Below are 25,705 nucleotides of genomic sequence, written 5' to 3'. Positions count from 1 at the left end.
TATGAAAATAAAAAGATAGGAAAAAGAACAATCAAAAATCACAGTTGGTGGCTGAAACTTAATTTAGGTTTTCAATGGAGGTCCAGAATATTACCTAGGTTTGAGGAAAAAAAAATTAAAAACAAGGAAAAAAAAAAGCTCTGGACAATAAATTTTCTTTTTGAGGAATCCTTAATCAAGCATTTTTCTTTGGTTTTGACAGCTCACAGTGTTGAGCCCCAAATTACTCCTTCACTAAGCATTACATCAACAGCAATTTGTACTCTTACTCTGAGATTTCTAGTTTGTTATCCTACTAGGGATGACAAAGCAGGTCAGCAGGCATGACTAAGGGCAGCAGATACTAGACAGAATACACTCCTGGCTAGAAACTGCCATAAATGTAAGTAAGTAACAGGCACACACCAATGTTTAATAAAATGTCACTTCAACCTTGGAAAGTACAGCACTACACTAACATTTCAAACAACAAAGCCACGCACTGCAGACACTACCACTGTAGCTCATATGACACAGGTAAAGTTCACACAAACTTTTTCAGTGGTTTCATCCATTCTGTGTTGAAGTAACATCATCTCTTTGAAAGCAGGTTAATTATAGCAGGATTTGACAGGATTAAAAAAAGGACAGAAGACAACTGTGTGAGCATAAAGCAATTTAAACCAAACACCACCCACCTACACACTGCAGGGAGGCCTGTGTAGACAAGAACTCATGGAACCAGATCTCAAGTACCAGTCCAGGACAATAAGCCAGTTTAAAACAAATCTGACTCCATCCACTTATTTTAGTGCCAGACTAACATTGTGTGTGACCAGTTCATTTCTGCATGCTGGTTTTAGTTCACTGTTTTTCAGAATTAATGTGAAATGGAAAGATTCTCCCACAAGCCCAGTAGCCATCTGGTGCTATTGCTGTACTTCATGAAAAATTCATTGCCTTTTTATCATAGTCAGCTATTTCAGCAATTGTAGAGATTTGTGTTTTTAAGCAGAATATTTTATTCACTATTGATGTTTGCAAATTTGCTTCAGCATCACAGTTCAACAGATTATGTTCTTTCTGGCTTCATCCTCGGGATTTCTAGCAGCCTTGAAGGCAGCAGAAGCTGTAAAAAAGTCAGTTTTAGTAATAGATTTATAAAATGGACGTCACGGTGTTGTCTGTTTTCCAAAACTAAATAAAGCTAAACTCAGTGCCAGTGAAACATGCTCAAGCACTAAGAGCCTCATTACAGCTCCAAGCTCTCATTCAGCCATTCATCTCCAACAGAGCTATCTGTCAAGTAACACACAACTGAGTTTGATATTCATTCTAGCTCAGAGAAATTGTATTTATTTTTCCTTCATGCTCTGCTTGCAGGAGATTCTGCAGCCAGAAGCATTTCAGCAGGCTGTACAGAGACCAAAACCAAGTTAGTGGGTTAAGGAGTGCATGGGCTGGGCTAAACCTCTCCTCCTGAGTGCTGAGAGAAGCATCAGCAGTGCCATCATTGCTTCCTGGACTTGTAAGCAGTCATCTGGAGCCTGCTGCAACACCCTACCTTCCTCCTGCCCTGTACCACACCAGTAGGAGCTGCCTGTGCTGTGGCTTTTGAAGCCCTTAAAATTGGGCTTTTTCTTCCCTCCTCCTTCAGGCTAACAGGAATAAGGCCAAAAGAATTCAGATAATGTAGCCCAACAATTCCTTTAATCAGAAGGAATGCTTGTGAGAGTTGGCAACACCTGAAGAGTGGGCGTAGAATACACCCCCAACAATTCAATGCACAACAGGCTGCAATAGGAAATAGCTACTAAAACTGAAAAGGAAGTGAGTGAATATTCATAAGTTCTCATCAAAAATAAGATTACCTTTAGCAGTCCCTTTACATACCCATAAATCCCACACAATACTTCTGTCTCAAGCACTGCAAGTTCCCTCAGCCCTGGGTATTCATATATGCAGTCAGGGTACTGTTTCTGAGTTTTAATCTTAAAAATATTTCTTTTACTGAAGCAAAGTCCCAAGCAGGTATTTTACTTCATGAGCTTTGAAAAAAAACTAAACTCATCCCTGAATGAGTGAATGAGATGTCACAAAAGCACACTAAAAGCAGAAGGTTTAAGGAAACATGAAAAATGCCAGTGTACATGGAGGGTCCTAGAGAAGCTGAAGCTGCCTCAGAGCCAAAATCAAAAAAGCAATTTTATAGAAAATGTAGTTCTGTTGCTGAGTGGTCTGGGGGAACTTGGTGCTAACAGAAGCAGAAAAGGCCTTTACTGGTGAGGTTTGATCTCTGGCCTTTCTGGTTCCTCTGCCCAATGCAAGTTCCTGGTAGAGCAGACTGAATATCTGTCTGGTCCTGTGGGCTCATGTGACACATGAGGCCGGTGAGACTGCTGGCCAGCACCACTGAGATGCCATCCTCAATTGCCTTTAAAGGCCATGGCACTTTCAGGAGGGCCCAGTTACTTTAGAAGTGCAAAAAGGTGAGATTCCTCTTCAAGAAGGATTATATTGGGAAATCACAGACTTCATCACAGTCCCTGGAAAGACTGTGGAGCAAGTCTTCAAAGCCATTTCTGAGCACAATAAAAATGAGAAGATCATGGAGAATTGGCAACGGGGAGTTACCAAAAGGAAATAGTGCTCAACTGATATGATCTCTCTCTATGAGGAAAAAGGTGCCTTTGAAGAAAGAGTGGTAGATATCCTTTAGCCTGACTCTCCCAAAGCTTTCCCAACAGTCTCCCTCAGTATCTACACCAGCCAGGTCAGACCTATGGGATGAATGGTTGGCATATTCGGAAAGCAGAGAACTGCAGAACCATTAATTGGGCAGAAAGTCAGTCATCAGAAGCCCTTGAGTCTCATGGGGAGGGGTCAAAGCAAAGATGGCCAAATACTAGCCCAGGCTGCCCTTTGTATTATCTCAATCCTTTGAGATTACAAAATAGTTGGGAATAGAAGGATGTCTGGAGATCATTTTGTCAGTTATGAATATCTCCAGAAAAGGAGACTCCATAACCTCACGGGGCAGCCTTTTCCAGTGCTCTGCCATCCTCAATGTAATGTAGCTCTTTCTCATGTTATGGTGGAACTTCTTGTTTTATTGGTTTTGTATTTTAGAGATATCCACAACTTGACTGGGCAAGGCTTTGAGCAGCTGTACCCAACTTCAGAGCTGGCTGTACTTTTGGGAGCTGGACCGTGCATCCTGCAAGAGTTTGATTCAAGGATCATGAATGACAAGATCCTGGCTTTTTTTGTCCAAAGATCAAGAAGATACCCCAGCACAATCTCACACGAAGTTTCTTTCTCCTAAAGAAGGGGAGAAATAACTTGAAGTAAGACTTTCAGAGGCACTCTGTTCTCCCTACTTCCCGTTTACTTTTTGAGATGAGCTCCAGTGTGTTGGAGATTTTAAGCAGAATCCACAAACAGGCAGAAGAGATTACACTGCCAAGTTCAAAAGAGTAAACTATGCAAACAGCAGAACAGCTTGAACTTTTAGCTTTCCTGCACTACAGATGATTGCACAGCCAGGCTCTAGCTGCTCTGTTGAGCTGGCTTTGCAGGAAATACCTACACGCCTAAACAAACAGTAATAGTAGAGACGTAAGAGCTCTCCTGCCTGTCGTTCCAATAAGATCACCTGACAATGCACTTACAGGCAAGCCAGTCAGCCAAACAAATCATTAACTTGAAGTTTCAAGTAGCGTGGAAGAGATTTTCTGCTTTCAGCTCAGTTCTTTCCTGATCAGGGCAGAAAGAGACTATGGCCTCTCTACACATACGGCAACCTTCACACAATAGCGTTACTGCCAGCTGCAATGGCATAAGGCAGGTGGCTGCTTTAGTTATTGCTCTAGGCTGCTGATAAATCATTTCCCAGGGGAGGGACTGCAGACACTGCACCTGCATGAATTCTCACACACTACTAACACCTCTTTCCAAAGTCAAAAGCATCAGCATGGAAGTGAGCATCCACAGAACTTAATAAAATCTCCCGTTTTCTTCCTGTACATCTTCTGGAACTGCCTTACCCACTCCAGTCTCCAAGACAAAAACCTAAGAGTAAAGAGGCTTCAACATGGTTGTCTAAGGCATTTTAATTTTGTGGCAAAAAAAAACAACCCCCAAAAACCCAATAAATTATTTAAATCACTTTATTTCCATTCAAATGGGTCTCATTTAGATGTTAGCAGTAGGAAACCTCAGAAGGAAGAGTAGCCCCCACGTTTTGTTTCATTACCAGTATGGTGTAGTTCCATCCCACTCCTGAAGGATGGGTGTCTTACATGAGTCCATATAGCACACCAGCATCTGCTCACTGCTCTCTTCTTCCCATTTTCTATCATCCTGTATTCCTCTAATTCCTAGTCATTTTATTGAAATTACAAGGGTGAGTATTGACATTTTGGTCTGTGTTTGCATAGCCCTTTGCACAATTATGTGCAGATCCCTAAATAGGTCTTGAGTACAATGTTCATACAAATTAGACTAGTTACATCAACTAACTGTGAGAGCACTGGTCCTGTTTCAAGTTCTAATATACTTGCAGTCTCAATTCTAAGAACAAAGACATCAGTGATTACACAAATTGTAATAAAATCATATTCCCACTCTGCACCTGAACTTCTCTCTCAATAAAAGGCAAACAGTCTGGCTTCAAAAAGTGAAACCAAATACAGTCAGTGGCCAACCAAGGATAAGAGATTCCAGTCAAAAGCCCATCCCAAGGAAAACTAATCCTAGCCCTCATGAGCCTGAGAGTCCTGTCTCCATCAGTGCCAACCATGGTTGCTCATTAGTATTCCCAGTGCTCGACAAGTTTGGTTAATAGCCTAAAGCTCCATCTGTGATAGGCAGCATTTACTTAGCAAGGAGATAGCCCACAGGCTTCAGTGGATTGCTTGTTTCTGCTCATGCTGTAGCAGGCCCACAGACTTAATACAGATGGAAGGAGGGAGATAGGATGTGGTTCTCCTTAGCTTACACAAGAGAGTCTTTCTGCTAAGAGGGCATAGAATAAGAATCTGAGTCAACATTTGCTGAAAGTGGTGGAAAAGCTCCCACTCTTTTCTGCTCACTGTTTTTCTCCTTGTCTCCATTTGTAATTCAAGGCTTAGTGCAAGCATATACAAGTGAGCAAAATACATATCTTTGGCCACTTACATTAAATCAGACCCAGAAGTTCAGTTTTGGCTTCTTCCATTTAGTTCAATCTGTTATCATAGTGCTCTGGTTGGGGAAATCAGTTAAATCGTTTTTATTGCTTGCTGTAAGTAGATATTTCAGGCATCTAGCTCATTTTTTAGACAACACCCCCTCTGCTCACACAATTTGTTCATAATATATTTCTAAGTTTGTCACAAGAAAGCATCTTCCAGTGCAATAAATTTAAACTTTCACTCTGAAAGGGTCTTAGCTAAATTGAGACTGTTCACAAAAAGATAAATATAGGTTTTAAGATAAACACATTCCTACTAGAACATTCAGTCACAGTGTTACTGTAGTAACAGTCATACATACTTGCACCTCCTCACAGCTAAGGAAAAATAAGAGATGGATGACTGTCAGGCAAGTGCTGAAGCAGAGATCTCGGATCACATCCAAAAAGTGGTCACATCAGCTGAGGTGGCATCAAGAAGTGTGACTGATATTTCAATAACTCACTTTGGTTTTCATTAAGCAAGGAATGCTGATTAACATAATTCAGCTGCCAGGTTTAATGAGCTAAGCTACTCCAGAATCATTTCCTCAGCCTAGAGCTGCCCCTGCACACAGTGCTGGACACCATTTGTAGTCGTTTGCATCAGAGCAAATAGGAGCCCAAGGCTCCTGCTACGAGGAGTCCAGAGCTTGCTGCACTTTCAGATATAAAGAAAAGACAGATTTCCTCAGAATTCAATTTAATTTCAGCAACAAAGGCTATATACTATTACCTGTTTGTCAGGAGCAAACTAGTAAGAATTAACTATTTCAAGTACACTAACCAAGGAAGAGTGCAAAGCCCTCAATTTTCCTAGAAGTCCTGCTTCATTATTTAGTTTTGTTCAGGCTCTTTACAGGCCCCGTTTGCCTTTGAAGCATGCAGTGCTTGGCCTGTGTAGAGCAGACCTGGGCCATTACATCTGCCTGACCTAGTCCTGTGATACTGATGAAAGGACTTTGCCTCTGCTGTACCCTGGCATGTGCCATAACATGTACTGTATGGGGGCAAAGGGGCCAGCATTTCCTCCCAGGTGTGCCAGAGCCACCCCAAGCACAATCCAGAGGGTGATAACAGACTTGGTCAACAAATGAGTCTTGGAGGCAAGTCCACTGTACACAGCCAGGAAGGCAGTGTACAGTGGACTTAGTGGTGGAGGTAGAGCAGTGACATCAAGACAGCAACACATCAGGGAGTGAGTCTTTGTAGTCACCATGGCAGTAGACAGGCTAAGGATGTTGGAAGGAAAGAAATAACTTTTTAGGCACTGGCAAAGGCTCCTCCATACATGCAAGTGGCTATAGGAGTGCTAACAAATGCACCAGCAATGGCCCCATATGCCTTCACAAACCTTGCAAGGAAAGAGACTTCCAGATAAACATCTAGTTTCAAGCATAAGTGACAATCTTCCCTTTGAAATTAATCTTTTCTAACTGATTATCCCCATTAGTTTATATGATCAGATTCAGATTAGGTAGGATGAGAAGACCCACTAAGATCACAGACATACCCAAGATAGACTAGTAAAACTGGAAGATCCTTCCTTATCTGCAACTTCATGTTATGAGTAAAGGTTTTTTTATTGTGGTATAATGCTTTAACTTCACTTACCTCCCCAGCAAAATTTTACCAGCACAAGCATTTTTGTCTTTTGTGATCACATCTACAATACCAGCACACGTAAAAACAACGCCAAAGTGTCATTCTTCATCAATGCTTTGCCAGCTGAAATTTCAAAGGCGGAAGCACAAAGTCCAGCACGTAAGAGATATAACTACATCCTTGTTGGGTGCTCCTTTTTAATACCCATCACCCCCATCAGAGAATGACTGCTGCAGAAAAGAAAGAGCAGGTGTATGAAATACTAACAGGGCAACGATAAGACTACAGCTGGGGACAGCAAGCAGGCAAGTCTCCCACGAGAAGGAGTGAGGGAGATATTCCCAAAGGCACTACTGATCCCTTACATTTGATCTTATCCCCCACATCACAATCTACGCATTGTTTTTGGCAAGATGACAGGTAGATGTGGAACAATTTAACTTCTCTATCAGTGGGATGGTTTGGCATGGTACTAGAGGCACGTATCCTCACAACTACAAAGTTGGAGGGCTTAGCAGAACCACCCTGTTTGCTTAACAAAGTGACGTAAGCCACACAACCACGCAAGCACAGCCTTTGTTCTTTCCTCCAGCTATCCCTGTTTTGCCTTAATGCCCTCCTACTAATTTCAAGTCTAGCCCAGTAGTCTGCAAACCTTAAAGCAGGTACTGCATCTTTTTAATGCCCAGTTGTGTTCTGAGTAGGCACCAAGGGCAGCTAATCATAATAAATCTGAATTTTATTGTTGACAACTAGAATGTCCCTAGAAATGCCATGTGTAATGTATATATGTTTACCATTAATAAATTCTGCTTAAGGAGGCTGAGCATATTAAAGAAATGATTGTGCCCTACAAAGTATATATGAACATCTATTTATAACAAACCATTAACAGATGGTGTTGTACTACCATAAGTTCAATTCTTAATAGAGATGGCTTATAGATAAAAACAGTGAAGCCTCCTATTGAAGTGCTGAAGACATGCTACTCTTGTAACAGGATTATGGCATCTATTAGTCAATCCCATTGAGGATAAATTCCTGATTTCTGAAGTGTGACAGAAAAAACAATTGCCTCATACAAAACAGACTAAGCAGAACATAACAGATATTTACCTGTACATCACAAAACACACAATTAAGGTAAGGAGAATCATACCAGTTCTTTATTATTATTATTATTATATATCTCAGCAGGCTTGTTTTCAGAAATTAAGATCTTTTGTCATCCTGCTATCCAAACAGACACAGAAATCACAGCAAAGTCAGCCAGATTTAAAGGCAAACATTCCTCAGCTAAGATTGTTTTCACTTTAGATAATACAGCAGAACATCACTATTTTTTTTTGTCTAAATAAATTTAGGAAAGGCGAGACTGAGTGAAAGTCTGAGGGACCAAATATAAGTCGTGATTGTTTGTATTTATAAGACAATTAATACATTACTACTATTTTCTTGTATTAGCCCTATTAGACACTATTAGCCCAGGCGTCTGGCCTGATACAGGCAGCACCACAGAAGGCACGTGGGTGAGCCCCAGGCTGACTGGGCAGGGCACAGAGGGATGCTAGGGGACGCAGACAATTCCCCCAGCCAGAGGAGGCTAAGGAACACGCAGCGTCCAACGGGGACAGCCCAAGCTCCTAGCGCTGCCACAACAAGTTGTTAATTTAGAAGGGAATGAAGAAGCTGAAGCTTCCTTAAGTACACACCCACACATCTTTAAACCCTAATAAATCCACACACAGGAAGCGAGCCGATGGTTTACCGCAAAAGAGGGAGCTCCTCTGCGTAAGCCCCAGTTTACACAGTCACCAGAGATAGAGAGGCCTCAACAGTAAGTCACCAGCTCCCATAGGTCAGATGGGACCAGCAGGACACACAGATGCTCTCTGTCTGCCAGAGCACCTCCTCATGCTGGAGTGAGAGCACCCAAGCCACTCAAACCACCTGGAGGTGGCACCTCCCAGGCAGCTGTTTCACCTGCCCAGATGCAGCAGCCTTGCAGTACACAGCTCTTTTCCAGCCCCTGTTGCCTCTGGCGTCATGGGATGCCCCTCCAGCTGGGGAAGGAAGAGAATGGCAAAGCTCTGGTGCCCAGGGGAGATCAATTGCACCCTCCTCTCCTGGATTACTAAGGTAATCTAATTACTAATCAAAGAATTTGAAAGAGGAACAGTAGCCAACACTGTCAATACTACATCTTTTAAAGAGTTATTTATATCCATCTCAAAAGAAGCTATAGCTCACCTCCATCTGAAAGGAAAATAAACACCATCTGAGCCAAACCAATAATGTCTCAATTCAAAAACCTAAGGAAACTGGAAGTAAAAATGACATTTTGCTTCGTTATCACCATAAGCTTTCATACATGTCTAAAATTCTCAAGCCAAGAACTGAGTTGAAGCTGTCAGTAGAAAATATCTACTAGATTCTACAAATATCACTTCAGAAACTGAATGGGAAACTTGAAGAAAAATAATTTCACACCAGAATTTAAAATGCAATATTACTTAATTTTACAGAAACTCAGAGTCTTTACTTTGAGACTGAAAAAATGCCACCAGTACACTGCACAGTGATAGAACAGAAAAAAAGATCAAAACAATATTCATAAAAAACTTTTTTAGATTAAGGCAGACACTGTTAAGAACTAAGGTTCACTTCTGTTAAAACAATTCCAGCTCATTACTTCCATGATGACAGCCAGTGAGACCAAGAATACCTGTCTAGGAAGGCTTTCAAGTCAGCAACATTTTTTTTTCAGCTCTTACAAACAAAGTACCATTTCATAGAATTATGTTTTGTGCACATTGTTACTGCTTTGCAAACATCAAGGCCCTGATTTCACAACCCAGAATTCTTCAGCAGCAAAAGCCCTGGTTTAAGGTACTCCCACTATTCAGCCCTATCTTCTCCCCATGGCTCCCTCCCTCCAGTTGTGCTGGCATGGAGTCCAGCCAGCTGCAGTCTGAATTGAGAAACTGGAAGATAACACAGGAATTTCACTGAAGCCAGATCAGCTCACTGGGAGGGCCACAATACAGCTGCACAGGTAACTGTGCCAGCACAGCTACAGCATGCAAATCAACATTTTTATTGAATGCTTCATACCGAAGAGCCAAAGAATCTAGTTGTTTACATTTCTGAAATCTTTTAAACTCTTCTGCTTCATCCTACACATATTCACAAGTCAGAGATTCCATTTACAAAATAAAATCTAGCCTTAATACTGAGTTTAAGAAATATATACACCATAATCCAAAGATTGAATAAACCTCCCAAGTTACTTTTAAAGATCATTCAAACAATTGATAAGGAAATGCTAATACTGGAAACTTTGGTTACAGGAAGGCTTTTATCCAGACAACATTCCCTGGGAGAAGCAGCACTCATTGGATTATATCCCTTTCACTTTATCACAGGGAAGAAATTTAGAGACTGTTAATACTTGGAAGCCATAGACAAGTTTTGTAAGAAGAGACACTGAAGTAGCTTGCCACAAAAAAACCATGCTCATGTGACAAACCACAGAAATGGCACTGTGCTGTGTTGAAGCGCTAGGAAAAGGTGTCGAGTACACAACGCCCAGACTGGACCTCTCGGCATGCCTTGGATGAGCAGTGAGTAAGAACAGATCCATCTCCTGCTCTTACAGAGAATGCGGAGCTCGCAGATAAGATCTGTAAATGTTTCAGCCAGAAGCTGCAATAGGACTGTTCAGGGCAAGGCTTGGCACTGAATTTCCAAAGGAAGTGCTTTGCTCCCCAATGATTATCAGAAGTACAAAGGGGGAGGGAGGGGGAAGGGAAGGCTGCCCTGTCCCTGCCAGATACCTCTATGGGAACACCTTCCAAAGCGAGAACAGTTTATTGTCATTTGCAAATACGCCCCGTACAGCAGAGTAAGATGCTGCTCTCCAGCCCTGCCTGCCGAGGAGCTGGGCAGAAGCATCACACCAAATACCCCATCCCTGCTCGTTGTAGCGCCTCGAACCCCTCAGACTTCCGAGTCTGCGGGCCGGGCTCTCCCAGCCCGGCCAAGGCGTGGCTGCTCCACGGGCACAGAGGACTCCGGACCGCCGGGCTTCCTGCAGCACGGGCTGCGGCCGCACGTGGCAGCGCCGCAGGGCTGCGCTCCAGGCACGCCCGGGACCGCCGGAGACCTTTTCCCCTGGGGAAAGGCAGGACAGCCTGGGGTTACCTGGTGTCGGAACCCAGGATATTCCTCTGACTGCCCTCGAGGACTCGAGACCCTGGCAGGGGGCTCAGAGACCTTGGCACAGAGACAAAGACACCTGTGCCTTCGATTTTAACCCAGGGAAACAATTCCCAACTTTGTGCGAAGAGTTACAAGACACAAGAGTTTGAATAGAATGATAGTGAATTTATCACAGGGTGAAAAAGTAGAATTTTGGGGTTTTAGAATGGGGGTTCAGGAGGCAAGATGGAGGGATTTGGGCATGTCCAGTCCTTCCTCCTGCTTCTTTTTAGTCTCCATCTTCTGCTGTGATGGTGGCACTTTTGGATTGGTTTAGAGTCTAACTGTCTAACATAGGTGATAGTTATTGGAAAATGATTGTAAATAAAGTACACGTAGTTTTTAGTATAAAAAGATAACACTGCCCTGAGGGCGGTCAGTGTGCCACAAACTGACCTGCTGAACAGACCTCAGGGGGTCACAAAAAGAATGTTATAGATAAAACAAAATAAACAACCTTGAAAACCAGAACCGATGCATCTCAACTTCTTCTTCGGTTGTCGGGCTGGGAAAAAAGCAGTTTTCTAACACCTCGGGGTCATCTCGACCTCAGAGACCCCACCAGCCCGGGATTTACCCTGGGAAAGGGCAGCACCACCACCCCATCACCCAGAGGGGCTTCTTGAGGATCCCTACTGTCCCCATTTTCCCTGGAGGAAAGTATACACATCTGTTTGTAACTAAAGCCTGTCCAAACACCTACCAGCCAAAGAGCCAGTGAAAGTATCCAAAAGGGAATCACAAGGAACAGGCACTGCTTTTTTCCATATTAACTTCAGCAAAAAATAGATCATTTCACCAAACCAGCACAAACAGAAAGAGAGCACCATGGTGCCCAGAAAAGTCAAAATCAGCTCAAATCACCAGCAGCGATGCCACCCTACCAGTAGTTCATGCCAGAGTGGTTCTAATCCCTTTGCTCAGGAGAGATTGTGAGCAGCATGGCACATTTTGGAGCTCCCAGGTCACATGAAGCCTCTGGGTGCTCAGAGGGGAGCATTGCTCTGCAGGCCAGAGACACCCACACTGACAGCTGACCAAAGAAATGCAGCAAAAGGCTCTTTAAACACAGTAATAACAAATTAATCACTAAACTCCCCATCAAAATATTTCTCAAGAGATCCTACCCTGGTTTTCCATTCCTTATGGAAGAGGAGCAAGGTCACTGCAATACTCTCAGTGTTCTCTTTGAGCTTTAAAAGGCAAGAAAGAGGGAGAAAATTCAGCGTTCTGCTTGGATATGGGATTAGGGTTTAAATTGAGCTTTTCAGAGATGCAGTACAGTACATGGATGGAAATGCATTAGAGTCCAACACCATCCCTGCAGGGGACAGGAGTCAGACATAAGGGGGAATACAAAATTGGATCCTCACTCACAGGTGACCTGCTGCTGGCACTGAAAGAGCTTTTAATTGCTCAGAACACACTGTTTGGGGGAGTCCCACCGCAGAGCTGGGTAAGGCAGGCTCACAGAACTCCAGCCATACCAGAGTTTGTTAAAAGGAGGGTTTCTGGCTGCCAGCAACAAGCTCTGGCCTTGCAACAAAAGTAACCTAACACCTCCATCAGCTCAGCATGCTGAAAAAAAGCAGCTCTCCTGAGCTTGTCACCAAGCTCACCGCCAGCCCTGTTCCAGACTGCATCCATGGAACTTTACTGCTGAACCAAACAGCTTGATAGAAAGAGTACAACTGGAGTTCACTTTGAACAATGAACAAACAAACACCTACAAAAAAGAAAAAAAAAAAAAACAACAACCACACAAAAAAACCCCAAGACAAACCAAACCACAAACAAAAAAAAAAAAAAAACCCAAAAAAAACCAGAAGAAACCTCACCAAAAATGTCCCAGCAAAACCCACACCCCTCACTCTATGAAGTATTACTATTACCAAACAAAACTTAGAGTCACTTCTTAGGTGAAGGATTTTTCAGGCTTTTAGGCTGCTTTTTGGTGTGGTTTTGTTATTTTGGTTGGTTGGCTTTGGGATTTTTTAATGTTCTTTTTTTTAAATTTGGTTTCTTTTTTGGGGAGGCAGGGGTGGGGTGGGGGGTGGGGTGGTGTGGGGGGATGTTGTTTTGTTTTAACAATAACTCCCAAACATTGTCACATCTTTTTCTAGACTGTATTTTTTTGGACTAGGTTAAGTCTTTGCTCCCACATCTCTACGGTCATTTGGCAACAAATAAAACATGCTAAAAAGAAAAAAAAAAAAACAAAAAAAAAAACAAAAACAATAGCCCAACAGTTTCTATATTAGAAATGAATGCTTATTGGGTTCCAATCCTAAGAACAAAAAAACTCCTAACCACTCTACCCAAAACATTCAAGTGCAGCCTTGTTGGTCCTCTAGTTCTCTGCAGGAATATAATCCCTGTACCACTCTCCTCTTCTTCAGAACTGAAAACTCTTTGAATGCCAGTGCAACCACTTACTAGTGCTGAATTTGCTATGCTACGCATTATTAATTCACTGCCCCGGGCCTGAGAAGCAATAGATAAAGGTTTTCTAAGCACATCTGCAGTGGAAGAAAGAAGGAGAGCTAACAGGAACAATGCAGGTTTCCAGCAGGAGTCTCAGTTCCAGTTTCAATGTCTTCACAACCCAGTTTAATCCACACAATACTCTGAGTGAACAGGATGTTTAGGGAAGCAGATAATATCTGCTTTGGAGACCATATACAGTTATTTTCTCACTAGAGATAACTGATAGGATGCCATAGCACCTGGTCTCACATCAGAGATAAGCCCCCAGGAGGTACACCCTCACTGTGCTTTCACATGATGATAGGATGATTTAGGGGATGCAGAAATCCCCATAAGCCTGCACAACGGCTTTCTTTTAAGATCAAGCAATCGCTTCAACAAAACAAAGTCTCACGCTTTCCCCAAGCCTACAGGAATACACAATATGCTCCATTTAGTCGTTTGCCAAAGTTCATAACACCAGGCCCTAAAATCTCTGCTTTCAAGGTATCCTTCTCCCTCTACCCTAGCTTCCAGCATTTCAGCTGAGTTTCCTAAAGAAGTGAGTTGGATGTAATTCCAGAGTATTATCTGTAGTGGATTTTGAACCTTTTAGGCAACAAGGAGTTTGACCATTACAGATACATTAGAAAATATTAAACTACCACAACTTTCACAAGACAGGGACAAGGAAGCCCCCTTCTCATACCCCTCCAAACTAAGGGGTTTCTCATCAGAAATGTTTTCAGCTACTCATACCTTATTAGACAGAAGGAAACCTGGAGGCACCACAGCAGGTTATGGAGCTCTCTACTCGCATCCTGTTTCTAGCCCTAAAGACCAGCTAACAAATTTTCCTTCAGCAACTCCCTCTCACCCTTTAATGATTTCAGGCTGATTGCCAGTAGCCTTTCCGTGGTCACACCAGAGCAATTGCAACTCCCAACACGTGCAGAAGCAGGTGTAGATGCTGCTAGACTCAATTACAGTATCAATGAGTAGGTGGGGATCTACTTGCATTTGCAAAAAAAAAAAAAAAAAAAAAAAAAAAAAAAAAAAAAAAAATTTATTACTTAAAAGTTTCTCTAGATGATTTCCCAGACTACAGTTTTGTTGCACAATTAAACAGCCTTATCTCCCACCCACTGAATTTGATGGAAAATCTGCCTTTGCATGAACAAGTAGCTTTACTGAGACACTGTAAGAGGAAGTAATTTGGTTTACAATTTCTCTAACAAGAATATCTGGACTGTGAAATGTAGTGTTCATGGTAAATAAAACATTTCACTGGGCTTTGTAAAACAGATATTATTTAATATCCTGGTCTTTGTATTTTCTTCTACAAAGAGTGTTGCCATTGACCAACACCTAGAAGCACTGGGGTGGGTTTGCTAAGCTCAGCTGCCATAGATTGACACAGATTTCAAATGGCAGACACCTGCATTTTCCAGCAGAGGAGCTGGCACAGATTTGAGGCTATCATTTCAGATATAAATATAGACAGTTGGTGTAAAAGGCAGGTGTCTATATTTGAGTTAATCAGTTTATGCTCTGTAGAGCAGAGAGAGAACCAAGCCACAGCACAGGGTGATTTATCTGACCTCCCTCAGCGCTCCTGAACTAATATGAATCACACCCTAGATAAACATGTTTCTTTCCATTAATTGTAAAAAGACCTAGAGATGCCTAAACTGAAAAAGAATGCTTCATTTTTATAGGTCTAATATTATGTTTGTTGAATCCTGACTGCTGTGCCTGTGTTATACTAAAAACACACAGCATTTCTTCAGCAAGGATATTATAGATGTGGTAAGCTTCCCATAGGTAAATAAGAGAAAGAAATCAGGTTGAGTGGAAGAATACTCTAAAATTGACCCTAAGTGCTTGAAGTGAGCAAGGATTTTCCAACACAAAGTCGATAATTATGGCCATTCCACTGAAAGTGGGATTTGAAAGGAAGGAGAAAAAAAAAAAAAAAAAAAAGAGTTTTTGTTTTTTTTTTTTTTTTTTTAACTCTAGAGGTTTTGTACCCTTTATAAAATTGGCTGGGCAAAGAAAGACTGAAGAGTATTTCTAGTTTTCTGAGCAGATCAATGCTCCTTGAGGAAGAGTGCTTTGTGCAGGCATGGATGTGCAGATGAAATGGATGCAGAGGAAGAATAAAGTATTGCAGATTCAAACAGTTGGATCCTTTACCCCCTGTGCAGAGGCTTAAGTGAATCCATAAGGAAAGAGCCAGAAGTGATTTAGGTCAGGCTAAAGCTATCATTAATACAGGATTTCTGAACTTGTTCTGCCTTTAAGGAAAAATAGGCATCTATGCAAGATACTATACCCAGGCAAGCCATGCCCTTAGTAACCCTCAGGATAATTTCAGGGTTATCTAGAAGGAATGAGCAAACATCAAAAGATTCAATACTTCTATTGAGACTAGAGCCTGCTCCCAGTATTTTTTTTTTTTAATTGTTTAGAAAACAGCCTGGAAATTTCACAAGCATGGGGATTTTTTTTTCACAAAGTGGAGAAAAACCTGCATTTGATTTACTTCAACATCACCACTGAAAATGTACTTTGTAAGGGAGAGGACTTGAAATTATTAATTAAAAAAACAAAGGAAAAGCATGTTCATCTTTCTGTTCTCTGCACATATTCAGTTTTACAACTGTTACTGCGCAGAAATACCTCTACTGACACTGATGAGAGAATTTCACGCTCTGTGAGTGAGCTCTGCAAGTTTGTATGATGTGTGTAGGCCTGATTTGCAAATGCTAACTATTGTGACTTAAGAAAAAAAATTTCAAAGGTTTCCATATGGAGCTGCAAGTTCAAACCATTTCATTTCATAAACAAAACTAACTTTGAGATAGAAGAAACAGCAAAACACAAACTTCTTTTTTGTTTATTTACATTCCGCTCTAATATATATATATTATTTTTTATTTAATGTGGTAAAAGGCAAAATGAATACTCTGTGCCAAGTTTCAGACATGTATGAAATTTCAAGGCTTATTATGTTATTAAGCTTCTGAAACAAGGACTTGTATTTTTAAAAAAAGTGCTGACACAACCTGCACTCTGAGCAGTGGTCATGCCACAACCAAGAGCACAGTTCCCATGCAATGTGAACAGCCCAGGCTTCCTTAGCCTAATAAAAGGAAAGATTTAAATCAGAGGAAATAATTTCCAATAATCGTATTTCTGCTGTCATGTTTGCAGTCACATTTGGGTTTAAAAGATGGGAAAACATTAATCTATTTATATATTCTCAAGTTACACCCACAAAACAGGATCCCAGAGAAATTCTCACAAACAGGGTTTGCAAGAATACAGCAGAAGTGTGTGTAGGTAGATGTGGGTGACTGGATGGATTATGTATGTAATCAACAAGTAAAGCTCTGTAATACTGAAAATAATAAATTGTTGTGAAGGGGTAAGGGTGGAAAGTGCATTTTACATGGATTATCTGCCCTAGTTCCTGTTCTTATTTTTGGAAAGCAATCAGCTCTTCGTGAGAACTCAGCACCACGCTGAGCCACCCTGGGGCTTTTCATGGCCCAGCCCTTCACTTTGCATTATCATCTGTTAGCAGCCACATCCTGTGCAGACTGATTCATTACAGCCAAGAAAGGCTGAGAGAACAGGAGACACTCTGAACCCTGAGGTCTGAAATCACACTATCATACTTCTCTCAGTGCACTATATAAAATAAAGCTACTTTTTCAAAGGCATTGCCACTCATTTTGGTAATTGTCCCAAAAAAAACTTATTTTAAGACAATATGTTATTTTAACTCAAGATCCTTGCAAATCACCATTACTTGAAAACACTCATATGCCTGATTTGGAAGACCATATGTTCATCCCAATTTAATTTAAACACAAAACCAAATAATTTTGACCACTTTTGCTTAATACCTATGGTCAAACTCAAACAAAAATCAGGTAATCATAAACTGATACGGTTTATGAATATTTATTCATTGATGTATATGAAGTAAATTATTATTTTCAATGATGGTAATATTTTTGTTTTCTGTGAAGCTGAAGTGCATGCAGTCAGAGACAATGCAGTATGCTGAACTTGCATTTTTAAACTCTAAAATGAGTTACTCTTGAAAGAGTATGATTTCCTGGTGCATACCTATTGAACACAAATATGTTGCAGGTCAATTGAAAAATCTGAATTAGTGTCACAGTTTATTACTTTCTATTTCACTGTATTTCTAAATATCCTAATATCGCACAGAAGTTTTAAGCATTAATTTAAATGTAAGAGCAACTATGAGTTCTTGTTTAACACATAGATGAAGAAATTTCAGAGTTAAAATGACCAACGAATAGTGGCTGGGCTGGATGTACTAATCTTCAGTCTTAAACTTCCAGTTTCCTGCATTAATTCTGGGACTTTAAAACAAATACGTCAAAGAATGTAATATAAAGTTGCAATGCACACCTGAGTCTTTGTACAGAATTTTTTCTGTCTCCTGTCATGATTACAGCAATAGAAGGACATAAGCAAACTCTGCACATAAGCCAGTTCTATGACAGAGTGGCAGAAACACAATTGCTGAACCATGTAGAAACTCAGTTTGCTGGTACCAGTGCTACCATGGCAAGCAGTGAGGGATGTGTATTGATGTGGCAATAGGAGAGCTGTCAGAAAGCATCAGTGTGGGCACAGTCCATGAATCCCATTTGTCTCCTGCGTAACATGACTGATTACAGCTAAATTACAGTGACTTTAAATGTACAAGTCAATTTTCTCAGCTAATTAAAATCAGGGAGGCTAGTACTTCTAAGGTTAGCAAAATTCAGCTCCTATACAGCATAACCAAGAACAATGGAATACATATATATTTGATTTAAATAGAAATTCACTGGCTGGAGTTCAAGGGAAACAGGGCTACTAATAATCCATAGATTGCCATTTTACTGTATCCCTTATAACAGGAACCAAATAGGCATAAACTGTGTTTGCAGAGGCATGGATATGTTTCCCAAAGAATCAAGGTTCTATTAAACTAAATTGACCCACAGAAACACCTTAAGACAACTGAAAACATACATCATAGATATATATATATATTCAGAAATACTGTGGAGACTTTACACCTCTTGTCTGCAATCTGTTGAAGGCATCATGCAACTGGTGTCAAGAGAACAACACAGCAGCCCATGCTTCAACAGCATACAATAATTCTAAGATCAGCATAGTTCTGCTAATGTCAGAAACAAGAGGATATTTTTAGAAAATTTCCCTCTTAAAGGTCATCTTCATCCTGTTAATCCTGCTTTACAAAAAGACTGGTTTTACCTAACCAAGTCACTAAAGCACAGGTGAACACTCTTTCCTGATCCTCTCCATTCACAAAACTCATCCTTTTGACTCCCAATTCATTCATGCTCTAATATCAAAACAACCTGTTAAAGCTTTCAAGGCAAATGACACTGAAACAGGAAAGGGATGAAAATGTTATGCTCCAAAGGAAATCATCCTAAATTATCATTCATAAACTGGTAACAGAAGATAAGTGGTTACAGGGTTGGTGGTACCTCTGGACTACATATAGGGTCTGAGGTATCAGGCTTCACACCTTTACTTTGTCTGACCTCAATTCTACCATTCTGGTATTTTTAGAAAGAACCTTGAAATACGGCAGCTTGTGAGCCAGCCAGGAGCCCTCAGCACATTTAACAAGGCTCAATAGCCCTGTTAACTTTCTCTTTTGTCAATTGAGATTAATGCAGTGATTAGGTGACTTTCTTAAATGAGGTATTGTTTCATTTCAGCAATAGGAAAGCTACAGTGTATAAAATAATAAAGACTTTGAACCAATTAAGCAGTCTAAAATCATATCTATTTCCCTAGGGCTCAATGTGTCTTGAAAAGCTAGGAAAGCACAACAGTTTCAAATCCTCTCTTCGTCCACACACCCCACAGCCAACAACTGTACTTGACCTTCTCCTTTCTAACTATTCTGTCATCTTTAGCTCTTAATTCTAGTGGAGCAGCTGTGTAAATATAGCCGGAACTAAGAAACCATAATCTTCAAAGCTCAGGGATTATTCTCTCTTACTTTCCTGAGCTTTTTGCAAGCAGGTATTTAGCCTGGAAGTACTGCCTAGCCTCCCTGCCTACTTTTTTGCCTTAGATTTTTAGGTTTGCCTTTGAGTAGAATCAGTGTGTGACTCCTGAGCCCCGTGGGGAGCAGGCAGGCAGCATCACCCACTCACCCTGAGACCCTGGGCTCACTCCCAGCCAGCACCACAGAATGGGACACTGGCAGGGAGGAAACTGAAGTCCTTCATGTGCTGTGTGGGTCTTTGGTCAGCTAAGTCTACAAAACTGCAATTTTTCTTCTTTACAGATGGTTTAAGAAGACTGACTAATGGTTTAAAGAAGGGCAAGGCACCAGCCATGTATTGGCCCTTTATTTTGTTCTCAGACAGGCAGGATGGCTGTGGGAGCCCACATGACAACCCCCAGCACCAGCCTGCTGTGAAGCTAGGCTGTGTATTTCCCTTCAGTTTATTCACACAGCTCTGCAGTCTCATACTGCTCCTAAAAATAATCACAGCCTGCAGAGCAGCATGAGGGGCAGGCCTTCACATACCTATGTCAGTCAGGATTTAAAAAAAAAAAAAAAGCTTTCCTCAACCCCCAGACTAAACAAACAGCACCCTACACATCCCTCCCAGCAGCAACAAGGGTTGTTTTGGCTTGGGGACACAAATCTATCAGAGCAGGCTGTAAACTGTGACCCTCTCAAAAGATGAATCATCCAGCAGTAAAGTGAAAATACTGATCCTAAAAGCACTGATTCACGCCTAGATTTCTCTCTCAGAAGTTAGGCAGCATTCTGAGCACACATTTGCCAGCCTCCATGCACTGCAATCTGACAGCTGACTCATGACTGCATGTTAGGACTCGTGCCCCATATATGGTGGATGCAGGTCTACTATGTTTTACATACTCTGCCTTACCAAGTCCTTTGTAGCATCAATTTGTAGTATCTAAATCCTCCCTCCGTGTCAAGAAAGACACTCACCTCTCAACAAGTTTCAACCAGACGCTAATTAACACTCTGCTATTAGTAAACAAATGATCCAAGACACAGATAACATCCCCCCAAGGAGACAAATCTGCTTCCCTCAGACCTGCTGAGGTCCAGAAAGGTTTAGCTAGCCCCCACCTGACTGCGTCCAGCTCCTTGCTGGTCTGTGACCACAAAGTCCTGGGTAAGGAACTCCTGCAGGCTCTGAGTGTTCTGTCAAAGGCTACAGAAGCACCCGGGTCAGGCTGGGAAGCATGGACTGGCTGTAGGCATTGCTTTCCACACAAAGGATCAATCGTGTCTCACTAAAACATGAAAATCTGAAGAGCAAAATGTTTCACTTTTTTTTTTCCAAATATAAATGCACATTCAGTACAATGCAACTTAAAAGTGATCTGAGAACCTGGAGCCTCATCATACCCAACTAGGTATAGTTGAAACAATCCTAGTTGATAACACAGCTATGCAGCTAGAAATAGCCAGATCCTGAAGGCTGGTTAACTGTGATTGTGTGTAAATAGCTGAGGCAATGCTAGGCAAACTTTCATGAGCTAAAACAAGTGATAAGGTGACAAGACCTTATAGCTTGTTCAATAGCACCAATTCAGATGCAATTCCTTACCTCCTAAGAGAAGCAGGTTAAGATAGTCACCTGAAATCTTGCAGAACACAGCGTTCATCTGTAGCCCTTTGAGCAAAAAGTATTTTCAGTTTAAGATTTGTAGCTCCAGCAGTGTAACAAAATGACACCTGCTTAGTCAGCTACTCTGAAGATTTTCTTACACATACCAGTATTTAGGCCAGAACTAAAAATTCATCATGTGGAAAAACGTGATCCACACCTAGCAGGACCATGCCAGCAGGAACTCAATCAGTTCAGAGGCTGAATGCTCTCCTGCAATCATTGTTTTGTTCAGAGTTGGAAGACTGTCATACTAAACAGTTTCAGAGGTAAAGCTACATTTGTATACTGTACTCTCAGGACTGTCACTGTAAAATTCCAGCAAAACAGCTCTAATACAGACAAAGGAATAGCTTGAATTTAAAAATCATCCCCTAGTCTTCTACTTCCAAGTCAGTATTAACACAGTAAGAACCATGACATTTTAGAAACAGTACTCTCCACCTTCTCTCACTTTTCCCTCCAGAGCGCTAGAGTACAGATCCATCAAGTCTTTGTAATTAAAATCATTCACTGCTGTTTTTATGCATAGAAGAGTTGAGGGAGACTGCCACCAATAAAACACTAGCAAGTTTAATATGCAAAACAAAACACAGTTGTTTTTTTCAAGCAATATGCCTTTTCAACTATTCCCAATAGAAGCTTAATGAGTACTGAAAATGGAGCAATTAGTATTTGGTAGTAGTTTGTTTACCTGGTACAAAGAGCCAGCCTGCCATCTCACCTTCCTTAGTGCTGGAGTACAGTGCATCCAATAGGAAGGAAAGTGTTAGCCAGATTATACCAGTTATACACCAAATTCAGAGGACTCAGCATCACTAATATAGCTTTTTCCTCAGGACTAAAAGTAACCTACATTTTGATGTGCCATCAGTTATATAAACAAAAATGAATATATCAGGGTTTTGAGAGAGAGTATTCTGGTTCAAACTTAGCCATTTTCATTCACAGGCTAAACAAAGTTTTTCTTGTCTTTGCTTGGGTCCTGAAACTAATTAGAAGCTTGCCATATCAACACATTCTACTCATTGCTGTAACTTCCCAGAAGAAAAATCACCCAAGGCTTAGCTAGACATGAATCCCTTAGACAGCTTCAGATACACAAGGCTAAAGACATTAAATCAAGTACCACCTGAGACTGCATGTGATATATGCCCAACATTGCCTATTAAGTGCTGCATGTATCACAAAATAGACTCAGCTATAATACAAGATGTTTCAAACTGTGCAAGAGCCATCACTTTGGAAGAGAGTCATGGCAGCAGGTATTTCTTCTAAGAATATAAAGACATACCATTTATCCAAAGTTTTCAATGAGATACCTCCAGTTTCTAACACTGTGACATTTATAAGCCTCCCCACATTTTAAGACTTTGGTTATTCAACAGAAATACTGATTCAAGTAACAGCAGAACTATGTGCACAGAGGTTAAGAAAGGACCACTGCAGCACAAGAAGTCAGACACCTTCTCTCTGCAGGCTTGTTTTCAATTGTTTATTGAGGTTTAAGAAGTCATCCACATTTCTATAAATATAGACATTACTTGAGTAAGTGACTTACAATGTCACCAGTGCAGGTACATATATAACCAACATACAAAAGCTCCACTGGAAGCTACTTCAGTTTATTCAAAAAGGACCAAGATGTCATAAAAAAAACAAACAGCTGTCACTTTCAGTTATCGAAGACACTAAAGTGCATTTTTGGTTATCTCCTGGTCGAACAGCTGCTGGTTAAAAAGCTTGATTTTTTTTTTTCAACATAGCTAAATTACATCGATTGACATTCAGTTTGTAGCTGTCATCCTCCTGATACATGGCAGCAGGTAAGAAAAATGTATTACTTTGCTGGTTGAGAGGAGGAAATTGATTTTGCTAGTTTCTAATTTTTTTTTTTAGTCTGGTATTTCCAACAAAAGTTTAAAGATAATCTAACATTCTGATGAATTTCTACAGCACCACTAAAGTTAGTCTTAAAAATCCAGGCTCTGCTTTAGCCCTTTTAATTGCTAACCAAGTATCTAAAGAGTCACTTGAAGCTCTGTACCAGTAAGAAAAACTACCCTCCCTTTTCTCTCAAGCACTATCCTGCCCAGTTAACACTGTTTGCACACTCTGTAAACAAGAACAGCTTAAAGCATAATTAAAGCAGAACACAGGCCCATCTTGAAAATCTTCTTCCCCCTTTCCCTCCCCCCCCCCCCCCCCCCCCGCCCCCGGTAGTGTCTAATGTTTGAGTGTATAAAGCATTATTACATTCCTAACCACAAAATACTGTAAGAGTCACAACAAAAAAGCATACGTTGAAAGTGACATAGCAATACTGCTTTAATAAAATGGGGTATTTTGGGGAGATACAAGATGTGCTCTGCTAATTTTAACTCCATCTTTACTCATTATAAGTATGTTATATTGCCAGGAAAGTCACCAATAGGGCAAAGAATGCTGCACTGGTTAGAACCACAGCAGCCATAGTTGTTCTTTATGGCTCCTTTACTGCAAATCATTGACTTTTGATACTACGAGGACATAAAACTCACCATTCAGAAAAAAATTACTAATTTTGAGTAACAGTTTAAACCTGATCAGCACTGTATAATGGTGAATGGCTACTTCTAAAAAATAAAAACCTTATATACCAAAAAACATGCTATATGTTGAGAAACCACTTTTTCATGCTCCATCGTGTTGTTTACAGTTTTTACTTGTCAAAGTCTTTCTTTTACCAGTTGAAGAATCCACAGCACTTAAAATTTCAAGTGTTTGAACTGAACGTGATTCAATTTCAAAAAGTGCCAAATTAAAAAAACCTACACATGTAGCCAAGCTTTCAAAAAAAACCTCAAACAAGGTAAAAAAACAGCTTCAACGAAATTATGGGTTACTAGCTTCATACATGTTTTTAAAGCTGTATAATGTTCACCTAAGCACTCCACTTACGAGCATTAGAAGTTTAAAAACACAGAACACCTTCAATGCAAATTGCTTGCAGAGGGCACCCTCAAACATATGACTACAACACTAAGCAGAAAACCCTCGTTTTATTTGGCTATTTAGACATCCATGTCACATATACCCACCCATCCATTTCCTGATAGCATTACATCATCTATTAGGGCTTCTGAAATAATACAGAGCCAAAAAACTCAGAAGAGACTAGTTAAAAAAAAAATAAAAATCCACAACTGCACAGCCTTCCTGCACACAGCAAGGTTGTGCAACTGATTGTTCAACGTAACTAAGCTTAACGGCATCCAAACAGGCAGGCCTGGCTTTGGAAGCTGTCTTACGTCAAATTTTGACCATGTAACTACTCTTAAAATAGAAAGGTCAAAAAAGAACTCATCTCTTCTTTTTCTGCTGCCTCAACATTTTCCTTCGCTTAATTATCATATCATGTAGTTTCTCCAGTCCCTCTTTAAGTCCGTCTCCAATGATTGCACAGGTAGGCTGCAAATGCCAGGGTGTTGAAGAACTCAGCTCACTCATTGCTAACATTTTCTCTATTTCGGAAAGGGAGAGAGAGTTCCTCAGGTCCTGCTTGTTAGCAATGATAAGGACAGGCACTCCTTGATTCTCAGATATCCTAGTAATCTTATGTAGTTCTGTTTTGGCCTCCTCCATCCTCTCAACGTCGACGGAGTCCACCACAAACACGATGCCATCGGTGCACCTTGTGTACGACTTCCACAGCGGCCTCAGCTTCTCCTGGCCGCCCACATCCCAGAAGTGGAAAGTGACCGTCTTCGAGTTGCCCAGCGTCACTTTGATTTTCTCCGTATTAAATCCTTTAGTGGGGACAGTGTTGACGAACTCATTGAACTGCAGTCTGTAGAGCACCGTCGTCTTCCCAGCGCAGTCCAGCCCCAGGATGACGATGTGAAAGCTCTGGAAGGAAGGCAGGCTGGAGAGGATCGGCGTCTGGTCCGAGAGTCCATTCCCCATTGCCAGAAGGGAAGGTGACAGCAGGCTGCCACGAGCAGAGGAGGCTCCCGCGGCTGCGCTCGGATCCTGCCAACGACACAAGCGGCGTTAGAGCCCGCTCCGCCAGCGCCGGGGCTGCGCGGCCGCAACGCGCCGGCCACGGCGCCGCCGCCCCGACTGCGGGGGCGGCCGCGGGCAGCGCGACGCGGAACGCCACACGTCCCCCGCCCCGCCCGGCGGCTGCGGCCGCTCCCGGCACTGCGGCTCGCCCGGCACCTACGCCCCCGCCGCCCCTCGCCGCGCCCCAAGCCTACCGCGGCTCCCTCAGCGCGGGGAGGGGCGCGCTGCCCGCCACCCCATGTCCACGCGCCGCCGCTGCTCCCGCGGCCGCTTCTGCTGCGGCTCCCGCAGTCGCTCCCTTTTCCGCTGCTGCTGCGGCTCCCGCTGCTTCTCCCGCAGTCGTTGCTGCTGCTGCTGCTGCTACTGCTGTGGCTCCCGCTGTTTCTCCCGCAGTCGCTGCTGC

At 41.7% G+C, this 25,705-nt stretch overlaps 1 protein-coding gene across 1 annotated transcript; it reads right to left on the bottom strand.

Annotated features, from left to right (window-relative positions):
* Window positions 1-23,557: 23,557 nt before the first annotated feature.
* Window positions 23,558-25,632, bottom strand: ARL4A (ADP ribosylation factor like GTPase 4A). Its single transcript, XM_059843978.1, has 2 exons — window positions 25,497-25,632; window positions 23,558-25,269 (listed from the first exon to the last, which is right to left on the bottom strand). Exon 2 carries the CDS (start codon window positions 25,201-25,203, stop codon window positions 24,601-24,603), a length of 603 nt encoding a protein of 200 aa, XP_059699961.1. The 5' UTR covers window positions 25,204-25,269; window positions 25,497-25,632; the 3' UTR covers window positions 23,558-24,600.
* Between the last annotated feature and the right edge of the window lie 73 nt (window positions 25,633-25,705).

The sequence above is a fragment of the Haemorhous mexicanus genome, chromosome 1 (genome assembly GCF_027477595.1).
Source record: "Haemorhous mexicanus isolate bHaeMex1 chromosome 1, bHaeMex1.pri, whole genome shotgun sequence".
NCBI classification, from domain to species: Eukaryota; Metazoa; Chordata; class Aves; order Passeriformes; family Fringillidae; genus Haemorhous; species Haemorhous mexicanus.
This window is presented reverse-complemented; position numbering and strand designations above follow the sequence as displayed.

Excerpts from the sequence above, each read along its gene's own strand:
- ARL4A (XM_059843978.1), bottom strand. The coding sequence starts at position 25,203 with ATGGGGAATGGACTCTCGGACCAGACGCCGATCCTCTCCAGCCTGCCT.